Here is a 23,536-nt window from a genome sequence, read left to right as displayed (position 1 = left end):
CATTATACCTATGTACATTTTATATGTGTGTAGAGTGCTGATAATAATTAATTGCCCACGGTCTCTCAATAGAGTTTTCCGCAACAGCGAGGCATATACATATACATATATACTACACTGACCTACGCTACGAGAACTTTATTTTTACCTCGCGGTATATATCTAATTCTCCTATATGTGTATCGCTTTGATGTATGATATGTGTATACGAGGTATGTTAATCTGAGTTAACATGGTTGGTGATAAAACGGATTTGTCGCGATAAGAGCTAGAGCCTAATTATCATACATACAGTTCCGATCGAGATGATGATGACAACGAAGCTCGATAACTGTTGAGAAATGTAATATTTTGGAAGAACTATCCTACATACGATGGAACGGCGCAATTAGACAGCCTGTTGTTAATTAGTAGGGTATGTATTCTGTACCTGGAAGTTAACATAGCGTGTTGACTCAAATCGAAAGTTTTGTCCTTGATACTGATTTCCTCGTACACCGAATCGTGAAACTTGGTTTTCGTGTCAAGCGTCACCTTGTGCATGTGGCAGAAAAATTATTCTTACACCAGATGCAGGAAATTCTGATGCAACTTTTTTTTATTTTCAATACCAAGTATTCTTCAAACGGTTCGGTTGAAGAATTGAGGAAAAAACTGTATAATGGTGAAGTTAAAAAGAGTTTTATACATTGATGGTATTTTTCTTGTCAGTCCAGAATATAAATGAGCATAAGTTTTTTGGAATTCATGTTGAAAGCATTACTTTATATCATCGTAGGTATGTAATACTTTTAAAAGGGTTTTGCTCTCTGTACAGCAATATATCAGCTGCGTCATAACCAAAAAATAATTATAGTGTAAAAGAACTTAGTTATCAGCTAGATCAGTCAAATAGAAAGCCTGAGGTAATCACCATGCTGCGCCAATACTAAAATCACGTACAGATGCGTCATAGTTCAACAAGATTTTGATCTGACATCATCAATTCATCGGGATACTTCATCTATGAGAAAGCTAAAGTGGTGAATGCTGATGTAATTCCAACTAGTGATCATTGCTATTGCTATTTCAATTTGTGGTAAAATACGAAGTGTCTTGCAGAAGTTGTCTTACCACCAATTGTTGATGTGCCAGGCAAATTGAATGGTAGAACCAACCACGTTTCAGTTGTAATTTCACAATGGACTAGTGCAATAACAACAAGAAAAAAACCGCTATTTATGTTTCCACGGCATTTTTTACATTAAATGATATACAATTAAAGAAAACTGGTTATAAATATAAAATTGTTGTACCCTAATTGTAAGAGTTTTTGGAATATATTCATCAATATCATCGACATCGTGATAGCGCGACTTTAATACCTTTCGTAGTCGGTCTTACGGAAAAAATTCAACGACGATGTTGCAACTCATTAGCAAAATCTTTTTTCTATCCGTGATGCAACAACCGGACATCGTGACGAAAATAACCCGTTACCGTTCTTCTTCAAAGGACCTGCTCGACAGTTGCAATTCGTTTAGCTTATAAGTGTAGCCAACTGCGTAGATTCTTAGCGTGCGTTCTGAAACTAGCCTGTAGCGCTAAAAACTTCCTAGGACACAAGGAGAGCTACTCACGAACTCAGCAGCGCAAAAGATATGAAAGATTGTTGACAGTACTGGGTTCTAATTTAGGAACGCACCCTTAATATGCGAGAGATCATGGCTGACTGTCACTTGTCGACCAGTCGATTCTAGGGAATTTGATTTTACCGGTGAAGGTTTGCTTCAGGTTGCGAGCACGCACGTCAGCCAATCAAAATTAAGAAAGTTGAATCAGGCGCGCTACGAGCCAGTCCTTTCAAGAAGAACTCGCGGTATAAATTATAGTACACAGCACCGCTGCAGTAATTCTAATACTACGCATCCTACGTATAACATATCTGATCGAATGACCAAGTCAGGCGTCAAAACAACAATAATCCGTTGTGCGTGCAACATATACCTCAATGTGCATACAGCAATACAAAAGTCGTATCCGTCGCTCTACAAACAGTGTTTTTTTTTCGCACATATGTTGCACGGTTTTTACTATGCACACGTAGCTTGGTGTATTATTGTGCACGTACGTTGTGTGTACGCACGTGTAACGTTATAGACGACGCGTTGTAGGTACATACATACGTATAAGATTCTTGTATCTTGCCTATCATGTATGTACATACATACCACAAAGCAGTGTACACACTAACGTATGTACATACACGGGAAAGGCACCGAAAGGCTACGCTCGGCCGATGCTGGGGGTGGTGGGCGGGATTGCAGTAGGCGACGTAAAGAGGGGCGTCGGTCAGTGACCGTTACGTCATCAGCTACCCCATCGGCCGTCGGGAGGCACGGCGCAGGTCGAACCCACGTGTTAAGTTAACCTGTATTATGCGTGCGAATAGGTACGTATATCTGCGACGAACGACGATCAGTTGCAATGCTGCAGGTATAATATTGTATACCTCTGCGTACGGCACATCTTGTACTCGATCGTGCAGACGATTTTCCTTATCTTGTATGTACCTATGACTTAGCCATGCAACGATCGTCGAATCGCATGCCCTGGTTCACCTCATTATCCTTTAGGCCCGCTAGGAACGGTGATAAATTTATTCGATGGTTAGTATAATGTATATTTTCGCAGTCTAAATTGGTGTACAAGTCATTGTAATGTACCTTATTATACGTATTTAACTGTTTCAAATTAGGAAAATATTTTTTGGATATTGATTTTTCATGCACTAAACATTTCTCGGAAGTAACGTGTAGTATACCTTATGTAACTAGAGTATTTATATTGACTTCGTAGAGGATTAATACACGTAGCGAGTAGGTTTTTTAGGGGAAATAATTGCTTAGCAGGAAATATTTGGCAAGTAAGCTCATTGGCGAATGTTGGCGCAAAAAAGAATATTGCATTTCGGTGCTATCTTTTAATGTGCCGTAATGTGGATGCATTGGCTGTACAATCAAATTGACAGGATTAAAATGTACAGTTATTGCCATAACAGAGAAGGAAATCTAAAGTAATTAAATGTCAAATCTATGCGTACAGAAAAATTACGTATCAATTGCAGATCATTTCTTCACATTAGTGGTTGTATGTTGTGGTTATATGCGTATATTATTAATACGCTTCAAATTCTTAACGTTTCGGTAGGAAACTTGGTGAGCATGAAATTCACTCTCACACCAAATATGCACGTTATAGGAGTAAGGTTACGAGATAATGAATCAGTTGTTGAATAAATTTTTTATTCTCCACAGTATATACAATAGACTAGGTATATTATAAGAAACCGAAGGGATATATTTGGTTGATTGTACTGCTCGATCGATTCTAACATGTGCGGTGCATTGTAGGGCAGCCGATCCTTTGATTATTTTATCCATGTTGCGAGCAGTCGCGTCTCATAGGACGTTGACAATTGGTCGAAAATTGTCATGTTTTATTAATTTTATCGTAACAGAGTCTTGCACTGTGTATTTATTAATTTATTGTATTTGTCATATGCTCAGAGAAACTCCACTAAAAATGCAAGCACAAAAAATACTGGAATTACAATGTTTTGTTTCAAATCGCTTCAAAGTTCGATGTCAGTCTACAATGGGTCGTTTAATTAAGAAGACTATATTCTACACATTCACGAAAACACTACTTTTTTTTTTATCAATAAATTGGGGTTGTTCAATATTTAATTTTTCAATATTGCAACGATACTATTTCTTACAAGCAGCAGATGGCAATCCTAAATTGACTACTGAAAAAAAAAAAAAACAATTTGTCTTCTGAACAAAACGAACCATCGTAAAGTCAAATCGAACTTGTCTATTAGATTTTTAAACATTTTGAAGCGATTTTAAATGAAGAATCGTAATCTCAACTATTTTTTTAGCCGCACTGTCTTTTATTTTTATATTTTTAAATAGATTCTCGCAACTTGTGAATATATGTTATGTTATGAGTGCTCAATGTATACGTAGTATCGATTTGGGGCCAACCAACCTCCAATATTTAAAGTTTCACCTTAGTTAGAATTTTTAAAAAGTGCTGAAACGTATAAACGACGTAATGTAGGGACGCCTATCTATGAGAAAAACCTGGGAAATCTCTTTATAAATCTTATGCCATAGGTGTGTGTGTATATATATATATATATATATATATATAATAGATGGAGAAGTATTTTAAGGCGGTCAGCAGCATTTCAGGTGGAATTATCCGCCCCGAGGGAACCTGCCGTACTGTGGGGGGGAAAAAGGGTGTTTCCGGCAGACGGTTGTAGAGGCCGTTGTTATTTTCGATAATCACGTTCTTGATGGGAGTGTCTCGCGTCCGCCCGTCCGTCGGGTGGCAAATGACTGCGGCGATCGTTGGAGCAGAAAATTATCAAAAATCACGACAGCTAGGCCCCCTTCGTTTATATCTATACGTGGATATTATCATACGCATTCGAATGCATTGCTGCATTGTCGGGAATATGAACATTAAACGTTGCCGAGATGCGAATAGAATTAAATTTTTCATCATTACTGGATTGTCAGCTGTTGATATCGAAAATACATCCACTTCAGCTCAAACTTACTCACAACCATTTTTTTCAAGTTGGAAAACTAACACCATTTATACTGAATGTTTTATAGATACTAGAACATTTTATAGATGTAAGTAGAATACGGATATTGGTATAATAACGTTTGACTTATTTTTGGAATAACAAGAAAATGTGGTACAAGTAACTGTTTTGTCTGATTATGATTGTCAGTAGGACTTTTTCTGCAGGTAATTCCTACGTAAAATTTGTTGCGGGTACATTTTTACGGTGAAATAAGGTCTTATTATTAGTTTATTGTTGATCCAGCGTCAAATTATCGCAACATTCACAAGAAACCATAGCACGAGTAAGTATGTTCAAAAAGAGTAGTAAGACGTATACCTAATTTTCATTTTATCCCCGGAGTTGTATAGCAACAAACAACTATCAAGTTTTTTATACTCGAAAGCTAATATAATATACACCTAAATTTCTTCTTTAATCTGTCGACTTCAAAGTCACTCAATTTTGATGAAAAAAACACGATATTTCAACCCTGCCCCGCGGGCTGCAGATGTTTATACAGAATTTTCCGCTCCCAACTTTTTTATAGGCTCCTATATTTATTCGCGTCAAAAAACTGGGCCTGCCGGATATGGAGTAATGGTTCGTGTTCGCAATTAGGAAGTTTGTCGTATATCAAGATTCTCGGTATGTATGGATATAATAGCAGAAATGCAGCTCGTCTATAACGGTAAAATTAAGATCGTCTAGACACTATATTATATATAGAACATAGAAGTGGAAACGGTGCAGTTTAAGCTTTAAGACGAGGGTTATGAGCTCCCCGTGGACATAACGTAACTCACGTAACTATACAGCCATAAAATAACCAATATGTTATAATACAGCAAGAGTACTGCAATTTTCAGAGAATCTCTGCCCGTTTTCATGTCTTTTCGTAAAGTTAATCATTCAGGCATGCGCATATAGAGAAGTTTCCGAATGCAAAGAAAATATATTATCATATAATCTGGGATCACAAAAAATTCGTATACGGAAAGAGATATCTTTCTCCTGATCTCTCCGTATACTCTTTCTCGTTGAATTCTGGAAAACGGTATGATAACTCAAAACGTGCCTAGCGGAATATGCTACGGAAGAAAGTCTTAAAGCAGAAGTACCAAGGCGTTATAGGCGAGCCACCTCCATGTTATACCCGCGCAGGCAAACCCTGTTGAAGGGGATGTAGGGGGGATGACGACGCGGAAAATGAAGGATCGAGTAGTCCGGGGAGGGGGAGACAGGGAATGTAGGGGAAAGAAAATAGTACGTATAAAAGAAGAGGATATAGACATGAAAAAAGTCGGGACGAACCCGGCAAGGGATTTCAGGCGGGCGCTGCCGTGCGGTACATGTACGTATAACGTGTACTGTAACACGCGAGCATATACCTATCAAAACCCCGGGAAACACCCGGTACACCAAAACGCGACCACCGTCGTTTCTACCGTTCAGAATTAAATCCAAATACGAAAAGAGAAAACCCTTCCCCAGTCGCGGTGATGTGGAATATAAACGCCTGAGTCGAGGAGGGGCGGAAGACCGCGGAACCCAGACGTGGGTCTCCCCTCTTTCAGACTTCAGATCTCGTCCGCCAATGGGAGGGAGACCTCCGGTGAAAACATATCTCGCGCTGACCGGCGTAGCGATTGGTTCGATGCTGCATCCAAAATGGCGGCGTCGCTTCTGCGCGTGCGCAACTCGGTTTGATCAAGACTAGGCTGCGTCGGTCGCGGCGGATGTCTGGCGCAGGTGCAGCAGCACAGCGATAGCAGCAACGGCACAGCTTCGCTTGCCGAATGTTGAACATAGACGCGACGGAGGGGAAATCGAGGGGTCAACGCAACCGCCTTGCCGGTGGTGGGGGCAGCGGACTAACGTCGACGAAAACGCGGGTATCTTGGCCTGAACTTGTATATTATAGACGTAGACTGATTGTGAGTCTCTCGGTGCGACAGGCGGCAGTAGACACCAGATGGCCACTCGACCCGAAAGATGCGCGACGCTCTGATGCGCTGACGGATATTATTCTATTCGATTTGTACTTTCCCTTCGTTTCACCTGTAGGTCCTGCAGGCTCTGGCGGATCAGGGCCAAGCCATGCCACCAGACCAGGGGTAGTAGCTTTGCTGTTCGTGTTTTCGGCAAGCTTGCTCTCTGTCGATGGAATCTTCTTCAACGTGCACGGATAGAAAATATGTTGCTTAAGTTACAATATCCGTAATATTGTAGAATGTTGTCGTACGAACAACTACTAGACTATTTTCAGTCACACTGTCGTGATTTTAGTGATAAGTACTGATGTATTTGTATCGTGTAGCTACAGCAAGTTCAATTGTCTGATTTACTAAGAAATTTTGTGAATACAGCAATGGTTTTTCTTTTGATATTGCTGTTACATCAGTCCGTTGTAAAATTACAACTAAAATTTTGTAAGTTCTACCATTCGGTTTGCCTGGAAAATCAACGATTAGTGGTAATACAACCTCTGCAAGACAATTCGCAGTTCACCACAAGATGTAGTAAGAATAGCAATGATCAGTAGCTGGAATTACGTCAGCACTCGCCATTTAGCTTTCTCATAGATGAAGTAGCCCGATGAATTGCTGGTTCTTCTTCTTATTTTAACGTTATTTGTACTTTTTTTTCTCCCTGGATAGGTAGAGAATCTCCTGATGACGATCTGACAAGTGGGTTGAATAGAAAATCCTATCGCATACCGTTGATTTCGAATTTCAGTCATTAACCGTCAGTTAGCTAAAATACTATAGTGGCTAGACAAATATCAGTTTATCATGGTCTGACGCAGCCGCCATTTACCTGCAACCTCTGAACGAACCTTCGCTCACGGCCCTCATGTACCCCATGTATACGTATAGGAGAGAAAATGTCCAGTAAAGTTAGTGAGAGTTATGCTTGTCATGTAACCGTAACACGTCTGTAGCAAAGTACCACAAATCCGTAAACTTAAAGCGAGCAAGTAAAATAGTTGAAAATCATACTGCACGTAAACATTGACTCATAACGTATTGCGACAGATAGTTGGTCGCATTTATAAAACCTAATTAATCCATGAAAGGCGGTGTAATGAGATTCGACTGACGTTAATGGAGGAATTTAATCTTGAATGTTACACACATTATATTTCGCATAATTATGTCCTCGGATAGAATTATATCCAAGGGGTCACCACTCCGCTGATTGGGGCGTGTTTAACTGACTTCAAAAGAGTTCACATTACTTGATGTCACTCAAAGTGAATACTAACGACTTGTTACCTACTTCTTGAACCGCCTCAGGTCAATTAGAGTCATGCAAAATCATTCAGAGTCATGTAAAGTAATGTAAAGTCACTTGAAGTTTCGAATTCACGTTCGATCGATTGTAATGCCGGGTCACTGCTCAATTTTAACAGCTCACTCTTAGAACATGTAAAGTGTTATTTATGTGAATAATAGGGGCACAGATTTCCGTCTAGGCTGTGCGAATATATTGTCCAGCTTTTCTGGAACGCGCATGTAACTAATTGCTGTTGGTTTGAGGTAGATAATTATTCGCGATGATCCTTTTCGCTATTACAACCGTTCGTACGAAAAGATTGATGTACGTATACCGTAAAAACGCGTTGCTTTAGATATGAGTTATTAATTATGAAAGATTTTTCGTACACGCGATGCTTACAAGACGATAAGGCTATCTAGTGGGTAGCAAAGCTGTCGTAAGGAACCAAAATACCATTGGAATTCCCCACACTTTGAATACTTGACTGTTTTTTATTGAAAAAATCTGGCAGAGCGGGGATGGTCGGGGAATAATCAGGGAATTTCATAAATATGATTGGAATTTTTTCTCAGAGGAAGTTTGCAAGTATTTAAGCTCGGCATAAATAGTGCCGTAAGTGTTACGTTGATAGGAAAAAAACGTAATTATTACCAATTACCAAAACTTCCTTTTGTTTTATTACGAAAATTACTGCCTGCCATTAGTAAAAAAATTGAAGACGTTAATTATTGGATGATATTAAAAGTACTGTAATTTTTAAAGAACGTGTATCATTATTAAGGGGTAAATCATCGGAACACTGCTATTTTCGAGTTTCAACATCTTGCTTAGTCAGGGAATTTGAGATTCCAAAAAGCGTGTATCAACCCTGTAATACATAATTATAAGTAAAGATAAAAAACTAAAATTTTACATCGATATACACGGCGTGTGCTATTGTTATTTTAAAGATGTACAGTTAGGACGAATAAGTAGTTGAGATTATTACGTGACGAACCGAAAGTTTACAAAGTCTCACGTGACCTAATCTAATTACATATAACAAAAAAAAAGTCCTCTTGATACGGGAAGAAGATTCAAAACACCGTGTTTAATATGTGTATAAACTATCGTTTCACCATCATTGGCGCAAATGACATTGCTGTACATTTTTATAACGGTTTTTCCTCTTTTCCTAACTTTCCATTCAAACTGTGGGTACCGTTCTTCCTTAAAAGGGAGAAACAAGTTATTGAAAGTAGGTAACGAGGATCCTCGCAAACTGTACAGAAGTGTGTAAAGGATGATGTAAATAAAAAAAAAAAAGAAACACAACCAATGTTAATTTTCTTACTTTTGTCTGATTCAGGCCGACGCAGGAGTACATCAGCATCAAGAGCAGCAGTCCGGTGTCCCCCAGGGCCGGGGGTTCCTACGTTGGTCCCGGGGGTGCGGCGGGTCCCCCAGGAAGCGGAGGCGGTGGAGGCAACCCTGGCGGTGGCTACGTCGCCGTGCCGGGGAATCTCCGCTACGTCAACCCTTACCCTCCACCGTCCTCGACGCCCGTCAACCAGACACCCCCACCCCCACCCCCACCCCAGTCGGGGGCAGCGGCCGCCGCTGCCTATACAAGGGATCCGTACAGAAATGCGGTATCTAGTGTGAGTGACCTTATACACCTTATACCTACATCCGTGCGCCTCGGTGCAAACACGCGTTAAAGGTGGAGCGGTGCACGAGGTATACAAAAACCTCCGCTCGATTATGTTATTCTACTATAATATCAAACTTTTATTTACTTTCGTTGTCAGGTTTCTTCTCCTCTCGTTCCGTTTTACTTTCTTCAATTTCACGCCGTCGTCCACGTTCTATATTTATTATTTACACTCATTAACGACAGTATTGCTGATAACGCGCGGGGAAACTGAAATTCAAGGAATTATTCTGTATCAGTGTGTTTTTATGTAACCTCACCGAGAGTTGTCAGAATTATCGCGACACTGTGCAGCTTACTTGAGAGAATCTAGTATGAAAAGGAGGTTGAAGTTAGTTGAGTTATCATAACTATACAGTTATAATTTTGATTTTCGGTGAACCGTAATGAAGTAGAAAATATAGTCCTTTTTTTTTTTATAAAACTCAACTTGTTTTACCTAAAGTTTGTAAGATAGTGATTTTTTTGTTGGATATGTCCTTGCGTTAACGTTACTAACTTCAATATTTTGTATAGAAACGGTTTGAAATAACGACAGTACTGGTTGAAAATTAAATAAATCGTCCGGAAACAAATTGAAATGAAAATTTCGAATGCAAATTATGAATACTCTTTTCGATGGGTAATATAAATTTTTTATAAATCTTAAGTTAATCCGACATTCAACCTATAATACACTATATATGTATGTATAATAGCTGTCATATAGAACATGTATGCATCAAAGTTTTTCTTTTTCCAATTTTCTATTCCTAAAGTTATTGAATAACAAATGAAAGATAAAGAAAATTGTGCAGTGATAAAATTGTAAACGCTACACGATGCGTCGCAGTGTTTATTTTCGAACACACGAGTAAAACAGCAGTAAATGAATGAGAAAAGGATGCGAAATGCAATAAGAAAAAACAGTGTATATCTATCTACTGCAAAGTCCCGATAAAGTGTCGTTACGTTACGGAGTAATGTTACGTCCTGTTTTACTTGTGGGTATAATGCGTGCATACGATATGAACGACCGTAAAACGTGTTACGTGCGGTTGAAATGATTTACCTACGCGATTCGGTATATCGTATACTTACGTACGTTAAAATAACTTGGACTCGTATCAGACGACCTTGAGTCCTTCTCCTTCTTCGTATACAATCGCTTCGATTATTCTTCGCCAACACGTTTCACGGAAGTTCATTAAACATTAAATGTGCTAGTCTTTCATCGGTGCCTGACGCAAACGAATCTCGCTTATTCCAATCAGACGATATTCATGTACAGGGTGGCCACCCGTCTGGAAAACCGGGAAAACCGGGAAATGTCAGGGAATAGTCAGGGAAATGTCAGGGAATCTTTTGGTTGGTCAGGGACTTTTTATAGAACTCACGGATTTCAAAAGCTTTGTCCATAAAATTGAGATGCTATCAACGCATCGTCACAATTTTTCTTCTCTTCTTATTGACGATTATAAGCTTAGTTGTTGATTGTCACAGGAATTCATTAGTACGAGCAGACATCGGTTTGATTTATCTATGGCCGTCACTGCGTGTGGCGACGCAAGTTCACCGACGCCTAATAGTCTAGAAAAAACGAAGCCTCAGGTTTTTGGCAATAACTCAAAAAGTAAAAGCGCTAGCGAAAATTTTAAAAAGATTCTTAAAGAGGAAGAAATTTCCAATAAAAAAGTACAAGCACCCGGAATTCTAACTTCAGTATTAGTAATTTTAATTTAACGCTGAACATAGGGCTCTGCGCAACTGTTACGGCATAGACGCGCCGCGTCTAGACAGTACACCGCATAAAATAATTGCTTTTGCTGTATTAAATATCAATTTAAAAATTTGGATAAATTGTGGCGTATTCTTAACGCTTAAAAGAAAAATGTCCCGTTGGAAAAAAATTTTCAAGTTTATTTTTCAAAAAGTTACACATTCGTTAATTAGTCATAATTCTTCGAACCTCGATTTTCATTGCAAACAGCATAAATGTTCAAATAATAGCTCTAAAAATATTTCGCTTCTTGGGGCCCCTTCTTAAATATATACTTAACAAGACCAAGCAAATGGAAATTTTCATTTTTTGTCAACTTTCAAAAATCATAATGAACGGAATGAAAAACTTTTAAAAACTTTTATAACTTTAATATATTTGGCCATACTTTACCTAGGTTACTATAGTTTTTAGTGATTTCTGCACAAATTGTGCATCAAAATGTTAGGGAAAAATAATGATTTTAGTCAGGGAAAACCGGGAAATGTCAGGGAATTCCGTGAGCGGAATTGAGTGGCCACCCTGATGTAGATAGAATTTCATTCAATTTAACCTATTTTCGGACAGTCAATATTTCTGATTTTATTACAACTTCTTCAATATATAGTACTAGTACTTCGAAGTACAATCACACGTATTTTTTGCACGATATCAGTCACCGTTCCAAAGTTACAAGCCGTTAAGCTTCAAAGTTTTAACCACATTAGAAGACCTGAAAAGATTACAGAAAATGCTACAATCATTTTAAGATCTTGCAAAAAGTGGGGTATCTTCATTGGTTTAAAAGTTATGAATTATTCATCACTGTTACGACTCGTTTTATTGTTCATTTTTCGGGACGCCCTAAACAATCAAAAAGAAATTAATACATGGTTTTTGGCAAAATTTCACTATACGGATATACATATGCGACGAATACATTACTATACGTATAGCGTGAAAAACAGCATTCTGTATTATGACTCCGAATGCCGAGGGTTAGACACAATATGCGCCCAAGGCTGGGAAGATTTTGTCCGTGAAAGACAGCTAACACCAAAAATAACCGGATGAGTCTGACCTGGGTGGAATAAGTTTTGCTCAATGCTCGGTGCATTTGATGTCTTATCGTCTTCAAGTCAATTTACTGACTGCAGCAAATTGTTCTCTACCGTATAGTTGGAGATGATAATAAATTATCGGCAGAACATTCGTGTGATTGCAATAAAGTGCATTGAGTTTTCTGTCGTTCACTCGCGGACGTTTTCGAGATTAACGCTCTACTCAACTATTACTGGAATTCGTTCGATATATCGGCATTTTCACAGTCTCGTAACAAATAATACACTTGTGATCATGGTCCTATATACGATGGCACGCTTTTATTAGATTATAAGATTGCAGCCTTATATGTATGTGATGAGAGGTTCCTGTTTGTTTTATAACTTATTTATTTCTATAGCGGAAGTGTAAGAGGATTGCACGACAAAACTCTCCTATGAATTCTTTACAAACATAACCAATCGCGTGAGGTTAGACATTGTTAGTTGTTGAGCAGTTGGATTGCAAGGGCCGAGTGGGCGAGTGAAAGTTGTCCTCACCCACTGCGCGCCCACTTTGCTTGCACCTGGTTCACGCGGAACACGAATTCAAGTTCTTCTATTTGTCATTATAATATTACGCCTACGGTATTATACGTTTTTTTTTTCACCATGCAGCATTCCGTTCAGAATTTTTATCGCTTATAGCAGAGCTACGTCGTGTGAAAAATTTTCATGCATACATGTGTATTTTGGAATATTTACAGATTCATGTGTCGAATATAAAATTGCAAAATCGAATTGCCAATTTTTACTCTAATGCACGGATATAGTGATTATACATATCGAGAGGAAACTGTGAAACTTGTCAAGCCAAGTAACTGATTGCGCATGCGCAAAATGATTGAACTCTATTGGTCGACGAGATTGTACCGCGGCAATATTTCCGTCTCTAAAACAGGGGAGCCAACATACTTGAAACGGTGCATGAGTTGCCAAACTTTCCCTTATCAAGTGGCGAATTGTAATTGTGTTACAATAATTCGTAGCAGTCATCATTCAGTTGACAATTAAAGTTTTTAAAAAAATGCTCAATATCTACGTACTCTCGATCAGCCGCATTTGATAGTTGGAGCTAATTGAGTTGGCCAGCGTGTGTAAAAACATGACAAAGCTCGCGCATGCGCAGTTGGAACTCAATGTGCTAAGTATCACATTTTCCTCTTGTTATATATTGTACACATACATCGCATTCGCATGCTACAGTCGGTGTAATTCTATCTTCGTAAACTTGAATTTGATATTGAGATAAAAAGATTATTTCTTATAAAATCCTAATAAAATAATAGTTCTTGAATGAATCCAAATATTAAAGTCCGCATTGGCTTGGTCGATATCTAGCATTATTCCAATAACATGGGCAAACCTGGAAAACTTAGGGAATTTCTTACAACCGGGAAAAGTCAGTGAAAAGTCAGCGAATTTCGAAAATAAGACTGGAATTTTAAGTTTCTTGAAGAAATAAACTCGTTCTTATACGTACATTACTTGATATCAAACCTCCTTTCGTTTTTTTCTTACTGAAAATTGCTGGCTGTTGTTTGTAAGTTAGTAGTCGGACAGTAAATTAATTACTAGGTAATAGTGAAGGTATTAGTATTAATAAGCAAAAAAATTGTCATTAATCAGCGGCATATTTCTTGGAAGCTTACTGAAAAGAATCCTATTTTCAGGCTGGAACACCTGGAAAAGTCAGGGAATTTCGGGTTCCAAAAAGCGTACGAACCCTGCATTAGCATCGGTTACACCCTATATCATTTTTTCCTATTAGCGTTTCCTCACCAATTCTTCTATTACGTTACGCTAATTAATTTTTCAATACTCGATTCTAGGTGAACGAGAGGGTGGCAATAAGTGTAAGCAGCAGTCCGGTATCTCAGATCGGGGTCGGTCTTGGAGGTCCTGAGTACATGGCTAGCACCCGCCCCCGGATATCCCTACTTCCACCATCTTCTGTCGCACCTTCGCCGGCGTCCGCTGCTCAGGAGTATCACGGGACTCCGTCCAGGATATCGCGGGGTCTGATGCAAATGCAGATAGACCAATACTGTCCGAGACCTGTAGACATTAACGCTCTTCAGGATGCACCCGCCTTCAAGAAGATCCGGTTAAGTCAGCCTCAGTCCTCAATTCAAGGCCAAAACTCTGATGTCTGCATCAAGCAGGAGCACATACAGCTCCAACAGCCGCTTAGGGTAGACACTAGGGTGGGTTATTCTGCTGACCATAAATGATTATGGAAAAATATGGGGAATTTGCATGAACTGGCATTTTCAAATTCCACTATCTATACAAGAAAGGCCGTTTGAATTAGAATTACTTCCGTAGACGAATGTTGATATCAATTTTGCTTTTCGAAAATATTCATGATAAAAAATAAAAAATTTTTACAGATATATAAAGACTGCTAGCCCTGGGTTATTTTTCGTAATGGTTTGCCGGGCTTGGCCGCGTTTGGAGGTAATTCGACAGTCCTGCACTTGCAGACTTGTCTTATGGGATCCCAATATATCGAGTCAGCCTAGCAGAATACTACAACCCCCCCTCCGCTGTTTAACATTCCTTATTTGTACACTAGAGTCCATATGGCTAGCAGTCTTTTATTATTATTTTATAGTTTTTATGTTTTCGTTTGTTGGAAAGAATATGGTGAATTTTTATTTTTCGGAATTCAAAACAAAAAAAACAAAAATTATGAAAAAGAATCGAGATTAAGGTGAGATAAATTCGCCATAAATAAATCACAATTTTTCTAATCTGCCGAATGGCAGATAGGGGCGCTTCTTGGTTGATGTTTTACATTGTCAAATCTTGTTTGAATGAAGGCTGATTTTTTGATTCTATCTTCTATACGAAATAATGACTTTCAAAAAGATTCGTTGCAACGTTATGATTATTCAATTCAAAGTTTGTACTGAATAAGAAATCGAACTTCATGCAAGTTTCCTATTATACTTTTATACCCCTCTCGACTAAATGGAAACTTTTCCATTCCCTGTGTTTCAATTGTGTCATCCCCACTCCAGGCTTTGTTGTGTCTCTGCAGAGTCAAAGAGGACTAAGATTTAGGAACGTACTTTCGCTTGTTTACGTTTTGAGCATGTACGACTGAGGATGAGTGTATACAGTCAGCTCTATTCAATAAAGTCATACTCATAAGAATGTGGTAGCAGTGTACGCACAGGACACTTGCAACTGATTTCCAGTAAAATAATATAAACATCATTTAAAGGTCTCTCCTCTTAGCAGGATCTAAAAGTGTATTTGATGTGCCATAGGACAATGTATGGTTATTTAAATGGTCAAAACACTGGCCTGTTTATAGAAAAATAATTTTATGAATATTGTTTTATGGTTCCAAGCTTAAGATGAGTACAGCAGTTCTGACGTTATATATGTTTTTTTAAATCCTCAACCCCTCATTACGCCAGACAGTGGAGCTGCGATGTGTATATGGTTGCTAAAATTAACTTTTGATGAAGCCTACAGCATGCTTCTTTGTCCAGAAATGAATTCTCTCACCCCAATATCAACAGCAGATTTTTCGCTTCCTTTAATTATGAAGCATAAATCATGCCTTTTCTAATTTTGATTCTTACCAGCAGATGAGTGACACTAGAATGTTTGTTTACTTATGATTTTATTAATATCTCAAGGCAATGGGTTTGTACTTTGAGGAACACATAGACTGTACATTGATTCAAGGAATTAATTAATTTTTTACCGACACAATTAATTACTGTTTCTACATTTTGATGTCGGTCTCTTGTGGAATTAGTAAAACGTCGATGAGTTAAGGAGGGCAAGTTAAGACGAGGCAGAAACAATATGAGCGAGTCTGACTATAATCAATAAGTTATACACACACTCTAGCATTTATTCTTAAGGTCTTCATTTTTCCACCTCTCTACTCTTCAGTTCAACTCTTGCGAAAAATTCTCAAGTTCTTAGTGTTCCGTTTGAATTTTCACGCAGATCCAGAAATACTTATGAAGTGTTATAAACCATTTTTAACTGTTACCATGGCACCTAGATGTCTTATAGCTTATTTTCGTGAAATTGTAAATAACGTACTGCATAGAGATATTTTTCTTCGTTTTTGTTTCTCTTGGTTTTTCCTTCTTTTTTTGGTTCTACATGAAAATTTTGTCTTAGAAGCAGCCGACGGCAGGTGCATACACTCCACAAACAGAGGCAATTTCACCAACGTTGCCAGAGCCTGGAACGCAGGAAGATGCGCAGTTCAGGACTACAAAAGATGATTTGCTACAACAGATCGCTAAAGTAGATAGGGAGATCGCGAAGGCTGAATCCCAAATCAGTAAGTTGAAGAAGAAACAGCAAGAGCTTGAAGAGGCAGCAAACAAACCACTTGAAGCTCCTGGCATGAAGCGGCCAGTTGAGGAACAGTCGCAACAACCCAAACATCAATCTCTGGCCCAAAAGATATATGCGGAGAACAGGGTAGGCTTGTATTCCAACAATAACAGATAAACTGTAGAAATTCATAAGTTGTACGTTTTGTGTCTTATCTTTCAAAGGCATAAAAACTGTAAGAAATGAAAATTATGTAAGTAAAGTATACAGAGTCAATAGATGATCTTTTAGATTCTTTGAAATGATTTCACGTTTTTTACGTTCAAAAAGAAAAGGAACTATTCTTCATCATCGAGACAATTCACAGAATCTTAGCTTGTCAAATTGTAGGCCTGGTAACACATAAGTAACCCATCTAAATAACCATTGTAACAATTTTATTTCCAGAAAAAAGCCCAAGGAGCCCACCGGCTTCTGGATACATTGGGTCCAAGGGTTGAACTGCCTCTGTATAACCAACCCTCAGATACGCCGGTGTATCAGGAAAATAGGAGTAGGCATCAGGCGTGTATGAGAGCCAGACTAGTAGCGAGGTTGAGAAGGGAGCATGTCGAACGTGCTTCGTTGCATCGGCAACAGTCTCACACCTACGCTACTTTGGTCCAAGAATGGCATCGTAAGGTTGATCGTTTAGAAAGTACTCAAAAGAAGAAGACTAAGGAAAGTAAGAACCGTGAGTTTTTCGAAAAGGTCTTTCCTGAATTACGCAAGCAAAGAGAAGATAAGGAGCGATTTAATCGTGTAGGAGCTCGGATTAAAAGTGAAGCGGATCTTGAAGAGATTCTAGATGGCTTACAGGAGCAGGAGGTACACAGATATTCAATCATTCTTTTCAAATTCAATTTATAACATTGAGTCAGTGTTATGTTAGGGTGGCACGCGTCACGAAAACTTGGAAAATGGGGAAATGTCAGGGGATTCCGTTTGGTATAGGTAACTCAGACAAATGCCTGAAACTTTTCTGTAAGTTAGGACATTTTTGCAAGTACTCACAATATTTCTTGAAAACCCCGCAAAATATGATGTTCATTCCTTCAATTTTCCAACTAATTCTAATAATTCCAACAAGCTGTTCATAAGTTTTGTTGATTCTTGTTGTGCTCGATCGATCACCAATACTTATTTGTTCATAGACAATAACACGATATTAATAAAAGTGTGAATGTGTATGCGCAAAACAGAAATCTCATATTTATAAGTACGGTTGTTTCCTATTCATAAACTATTTGTGAGTTTTACATTTTTAATGATACAAAAAATGCGTTGTAAAATGTGATATTCCATAGCTATACGTCGGAGAAAGAAGGTAAATTCGGTCACGAAAACAGGGAGAAGTCAGGAAATATTTGCAGCTAAATTAAGTGTCCACTCTGTAACTGTTGTTACGAAATTTCTAGTAACCAAAATTCTCAGGTCATTCAGCTAATTATTGAACATGGTTCAAGTCACTGCATTTCTGGCGTCTCATAGTTTTTCAATGTACAGGTAATTTAGATCATTTTTATTCTTAAAGAATACATGAATAAATCAATCGTAACTCAAAAGACAATTGCAACTTCATGGTAACGAGTATTGCTGGCCATGTAGATATGTCAAAATCCTGTAGGGCTGGTAACTGGTAAGAGTCGTTTGATATTGATCTTTCATAAAGTTTAGTTACTCAGTGCCGCTTAAAGAGTTCTACTCATAGCTGACGAGCTCTGGCTTGTGTCTGAGCGGCTGTGGTATTTCATCAGAAAACTAATGTTACCGATATCAGTGGTTTCACTCACCAAAAATATTTTAAATACTCCGTAAAATGCTGACTCAAGTGAAACATAGACAAATCTAGACGGAATCTGAGTCAATTGTCAAAATTGTATACAACATTACGGCATTTCACGTCGAAAAATATGAAATGCTGGAAATCACAAACTTTTTACTGGATCGATTTTTCTAATTCTCCTGTTGAGAAAATAATGACAGCTATGAATCAGGATTTAAGACCCTTTACTATTTCAATACATGTATGTATGTACATTACAAGCAATGTGTTGTGTTTTTCAGATGGAAGACAAGAAGATGCGTTCGTATGCTGTGATACCTCCATTGTTATTGGATACAAAGCAGAGGCGAATTGCCTTCCAGAATCGGAACGGTCTTCTTCAACCTGAAGAACTGGAAGCTTTGCATAATGAACGGCGTCTAATCAACGTCTGGAGTCCAATGGAGCACGAACTTTTTAAAGAAAAATACTTACAGCATCCTAAAAACTTTGGAGCGATAGCTCAATCCCTTGAACATAAATCCGTACCAGATTGTGTTCTGCATTATTATCTCACTAAAAAGACAGAGAACTACAAACAGTTATTACGAAAGTCTAGACAACGCACGCGCAGCTCTCGAAATAATCCTAACAATAAGGTGTGTATTGGTTGTATCCCGTAATTACGTAGGGAAATAGTAAATTCAGCGCGGTCACTATTCCGGAAAAATCTGTAAAACCGGGAAATATCAACAGATTTCGTAGAGGTCAGGAAATTTGAGCAAATACTTATAGTTGTTCTATGAACTTCGGCAAAACATGGCCTCCAGTGCTATATTTTAACTTTCCAACTAGTATGACTAATAATTTCAATTAGATGTTCCACATTTATTTTTTTTATTTTTTCCGTATTGGAATCAGTCGCTTATTAGTACTTTTTCTCTGATTTAGATGATGATGATATTAACGATATCGTAAATATATATGCTTCAGGCAACGATTTCATATATACTAGTACTTATGACTTGTTGCTTTCTATTAATAAACTGGATATTCAATTGTAACACTTTGAAAATGTAGAGAAATTATAGGTGAATATCATTGAACGTTAAAAACAAGACATGGACAAAGCGTAATTTCAATAATGGAAACCAGAAAAAATCAGAGATTTTTCAAATCCAAAATAAGTGACTGCCTTGTTATATTGGTAGAGAAAAAAGTAACGAAATGAACACGATTCGATGCAACGTTCAACTAAATGTACTTTAAACGTAGTTCTGTTGGGAAAAGTGGTATAAAACCGTTTCGTCGTTTGTGTTTCAGGTAAATAATAGCAACTCGGGAATTGGGTCGATAGATATTCTCCCTCCTGGTGTTACGACGAGGCTTCAGCGGGAGCAACAGCAAAAGACGCAGGAGAATCCTCAGAGCAACGCCACAACGAATACGACGAATACAACTGCGACAGTGGCAATGACAACGGCATCTGCGCCGTCTGGTACGGCCGTTGCTACCGTTGCCAGTACTGTCACATCTTCGAGTACATCAAGTTCGAATACACTTACAGACGCGTGTATAACGACCACAACAATTACGCTTACCACAACTGCCACAACTAGCGTCACGACTATTCCAACAACGAGTAGTACGAAGGACGCTAAAGATGCAAATAAAGAAAACAAGGACAGTAAAGAAGGCCTTATCAAAGACATCAAAGAGGAATCGCACTCTAGTTCTGAAACAGCTTCGGGAAAGGATGCAAAACCCATGTAAGTTGAATATTAATGCTCTTCTTCACTGTTGGGTTTAGGAAAATGGAGCATCCGAGACTTTTATCCGTTTAAATAAAATCATGGTTAGAACGTAGGAACATCTTTGTGACGAAATATGGTAACAACATATACCTACGGGGAATCTCTGTTGAAAGGGCAACCTCTAAGCCATTTTTACAAGAGTGAAGCGTAGCAGACACATGCTGCGAACAAAAACTTGACCATGTGTTGGCGCTAGCAATGTGCGCGTGGCTCGGAGATTGCCCTTTAACTAGACATTCCCTGTATGTATGGGGCACTTTCCATCAGTCAGCCACTTTGTTTCACACCCTCTTGGATGGCGTTCATGATAGGCCGCATTTTAGTACTACTGGAGAGGAGTTCATGTGATATTTTCATGAATTTTTAAATGAATTCTTTTGGGAAATGATTTTGTCTTTATAAACTATATAGCTTGGATCGAGTAGTCCGGCAAAAAAGTTGTTGGTACAAAAAAAAAAATATTTCCACCAGACTTTATACTATAATAGGTTCCATATTTTTCTCCATTTTGCAAATGTTATTTTGAACAGAAAAAAATTTAAATGAATTATTTCCACTCAGTCGGACATTACCTCCTGATATCATTCCTAAATATAATCTACAGGAATGCTTAACAGACCTATAGAAATATCGGCATAGTGGTCATCAGCTATTTTGTAGTGTCAACATTTCTTTCTCGAAAGTCTCAGCACAAATTTTCATTGAATCGGCCAATGCATTATTATATTGTTATTACTGAAACGATTTGAAAAAAAAAAGGAATTACATTTGAAGTGATGCAATTGGTTGATCTAATGCAATTTCATGCTGAGACGGTTAGAAAAAAAATCGGTTGCATTTTATTTCTGTTCAGAATAGCCTGTGCAATAAGAATAAAAACAATCAACTTATTTGCATTACAAAGTTCACGGAGAAACAACATTTTTTTGTATTTACGACTTATTTGCCAGACTTGCCTGATCGCAGTTACAAGAATGAATGTAGTAGGATTGATTTCAAAATATAAAAAACTTTATGAAAACTACTTTCAAGTAGTATCTAAACGTGAGTAATTATGAGCAATGTCCAAAAGGGTCGGAAAAAAGTGGTTTAACCAATATAGAATACCTCGTATAAAATTTTTACATCGGCCCGGAAGTTAGCGTGCAATTGATTTGAATTTCAAACTCGTCACCAGTCATAGGACGATTCTTTTTCATGTTAATATTTGTATAACGATACGAAATCAGTTTGCACAAAAATTACAGTCAAATTTATCTTGAATACAATGTATAACATAAATTTTATCCTAAAAATTGCGAATTTAGTTTGTAAAATTATCTGGTATGTGGGTGTTCACACATTTATTTGTGAGATTCGCTCCTCATAAGGGATAGTTACGTGGGAGGGTTAAGCTTTCTTAAAACTTGGAATGATGTTTGAACTGAGCGGATTTATTAAAAAAATTTGTTCACTTGCATGACTTTCGTAAATGATGTTAATCTATTAAATTTCCCGTCAAATTACTTGATTAATGTTTTACTTTGTGTATCAATTTTTTTTTTATTTAATACCATTGTGCTCGTGGATTATTCTTAAAAATGTTTATGATTTGTATGTTTTTTTTGTACAAATTTATAACGGCAATTTGAATATTGATTTTTAAAATTGCCTTTCAAATTTTATTTTATAAACGAATGATAAAACGTTCGATATTGTACCTGTGAGAGGGGATACCATTATGATTTAAATAGAAGCGTAGATTGGTTGATTGATTAGGCCATGATCACTTGGCGGAAGTTATGTGGTGACCAAACAAACTCACCCCTAAATCTCCTGCGGGAACCCCTTTCAAATATTCGTTTAGTGATTACAACGCAGGAAATTGAATGTTCGAAAATCTTCCATATTAAATGTGAAAGTCAGTTTAATACTCTGATGAATATGAGGCACTCCTTCCCAAACGAACAAATTAAAACTTAAATTTCACGGATTTCGACAGTTCTTACATGTCTTGCAGATAATCTTTAATCCTGGATAAATCTGTTTGTTGTTATTTTTTTTTGTTTTACTTTTTTTGCAACTTATGAGAGTTGGAGTAGTACCGTACCGATAAAACAATCGGACAAATTTCCTGCTGTGATAATTGTTAAACATCGCACAAGTAAATGAAAATATCTCGGGTCGAATTCTGGTACGAAGTATGGTATATGTGAAAATCATACTCAAGTTTTAAATGGTCCTTTTGTCACAGACTGTCCTTATCTTTAAATGAAAATTAGTTTGCTAATTCTGGTCAAAGTTTACATTTCTGAGCACTCTATATAACCGAATTGAACAATTCCAGAGTGGAGGCATTAGCGAATTGTAATGCTAATCAATTCGTAACTGGCTACTCGGTAGGATATTGACGTTTGCGCAGATGGTTGCACGATATCCATCATCTTAATTAAGTGAACTCCGTCGATTTCATTCCGATTACGTTGAGAATTTACATTACTTTTTACAATTTCATCGATTCGAGATTGTTTATTTTTTTGGTCCTCATTAAATTGAAACATTTCCCTTGCTATTGACTAATGCATATATTTTTCATATATAATATGCTAACTTGTTTTATAACAAATAATTTTTGGTTACAGAGTAGACAGCAAGACGGTGTTGTCGACGTCAATAAATGTCAGTACACCGGGTATTCTGTCTTTGCAAACCGATGGAAAAGATAAAAAAAAAGCTGGCAACGGAAATGGCGGAAATGTCAGCAGGACAAAGGATAAGAAAAAGGAGAATCATGCGACGCCTATGGAAACCAGCGATGAAGAGGCGCCCCATCCGATGGAGATTATTGGTAAGTGACGAACACGCAGTAAAGCGAATTTTGGTATTATCTTTCAACATGTTTGATAAGAGGTTTTACTGGGTAAACTTTTTGCCAAACAAAGATTCTGTCCGATAAAAGGACGCGTTTATTTGTCGACGCGTACTGTCGTTCTGACATCACCGGTTAGAGTGTCGAAAAATTACAACATATAATTTTATTTTGAAAACGTGGGCTCTTCGCTTTTTTCTTGCCTTGGCGGTGAAAAATGGATGGTGATCCAACAGTTTTCAATAACACTGTAACTTATGTGTGATACGTTCTGCAAGTATGTTACTCGATACGTTGTCTGAGGATGTGTAAC

At 37.8% G+C, this 23,536-nt stretch overlaps 1 protein-coding gene across 15 annotated transcripts in view; it reads left to right on the top strand.

Annotated features, from left to right (window-relative positions):
* The window catches only part of Smr (Smrter), an 84,281-nt gene that overhangs the window by 30,981 nt on the left and 29,764 nt on the right, over positions 1 to 23,536 (top strand). For 13 of the 15 annotated variants that reach the window (XM_069133682.1, XM_069133681.1, XM_069133680.1 and 10 more), the window contains 7 exons: positions 9,258 to 9,549; positions 14,273 to 14,647; positions 16,596 to 16,904; positions 17,205 to 17,624; positions 18,864 to 19,220; positions 19,885 to 20,330; positions 22,997 to 23,202. In XM_069133682.1, coding sequence (XP_068989783.1) covers positions 9,258 to 9,549; positions 14,273 to 14,647; positions 16,596 to 16,904; positions 17,205 to 17,624; positions 18,864 to 19,220; positions 19,885 to 20,330; positions 22,997 to 23,202 — 2,405 coding nt within the window. The remainder of the gene's footprint in view (positions 1 to 9,257; positions 9,550 to 14,272; positions 14,648 to 16,595; positions 16,905 to 17,204; positions 17,625 to 18,863; positions 19,221 to 19,884; positions 20,331 to 22,996; positions 23,203 to 23,536) is intronic. The other 2 variants (XM_069133686.1, XM_069133684.1) reach the window with 2 other exon arrangements.

Source organism: Neodiprion pinetum, chromosome 2, assembly GCF_021155775.2.
Source record: "Neodiprion pinetum isolate iyNeoPine1 chromosome 2, iyNeoPine1.2, whole genome shotgun sequence".
In the NCBI taxonomy this organism is placed as follows: domain Eukaryota; kingdom Metazoa; phylum Arthropoda; class Insecta; order Hymenoptera; family Diprionidae; genus Neodiprion; species Neodiprion pinetum.
The sequence above is the reverse complement of the archived record's forward strand: the minus strand, read 5'-3'. Positions and strand labels throughout refer to the sequence as shown.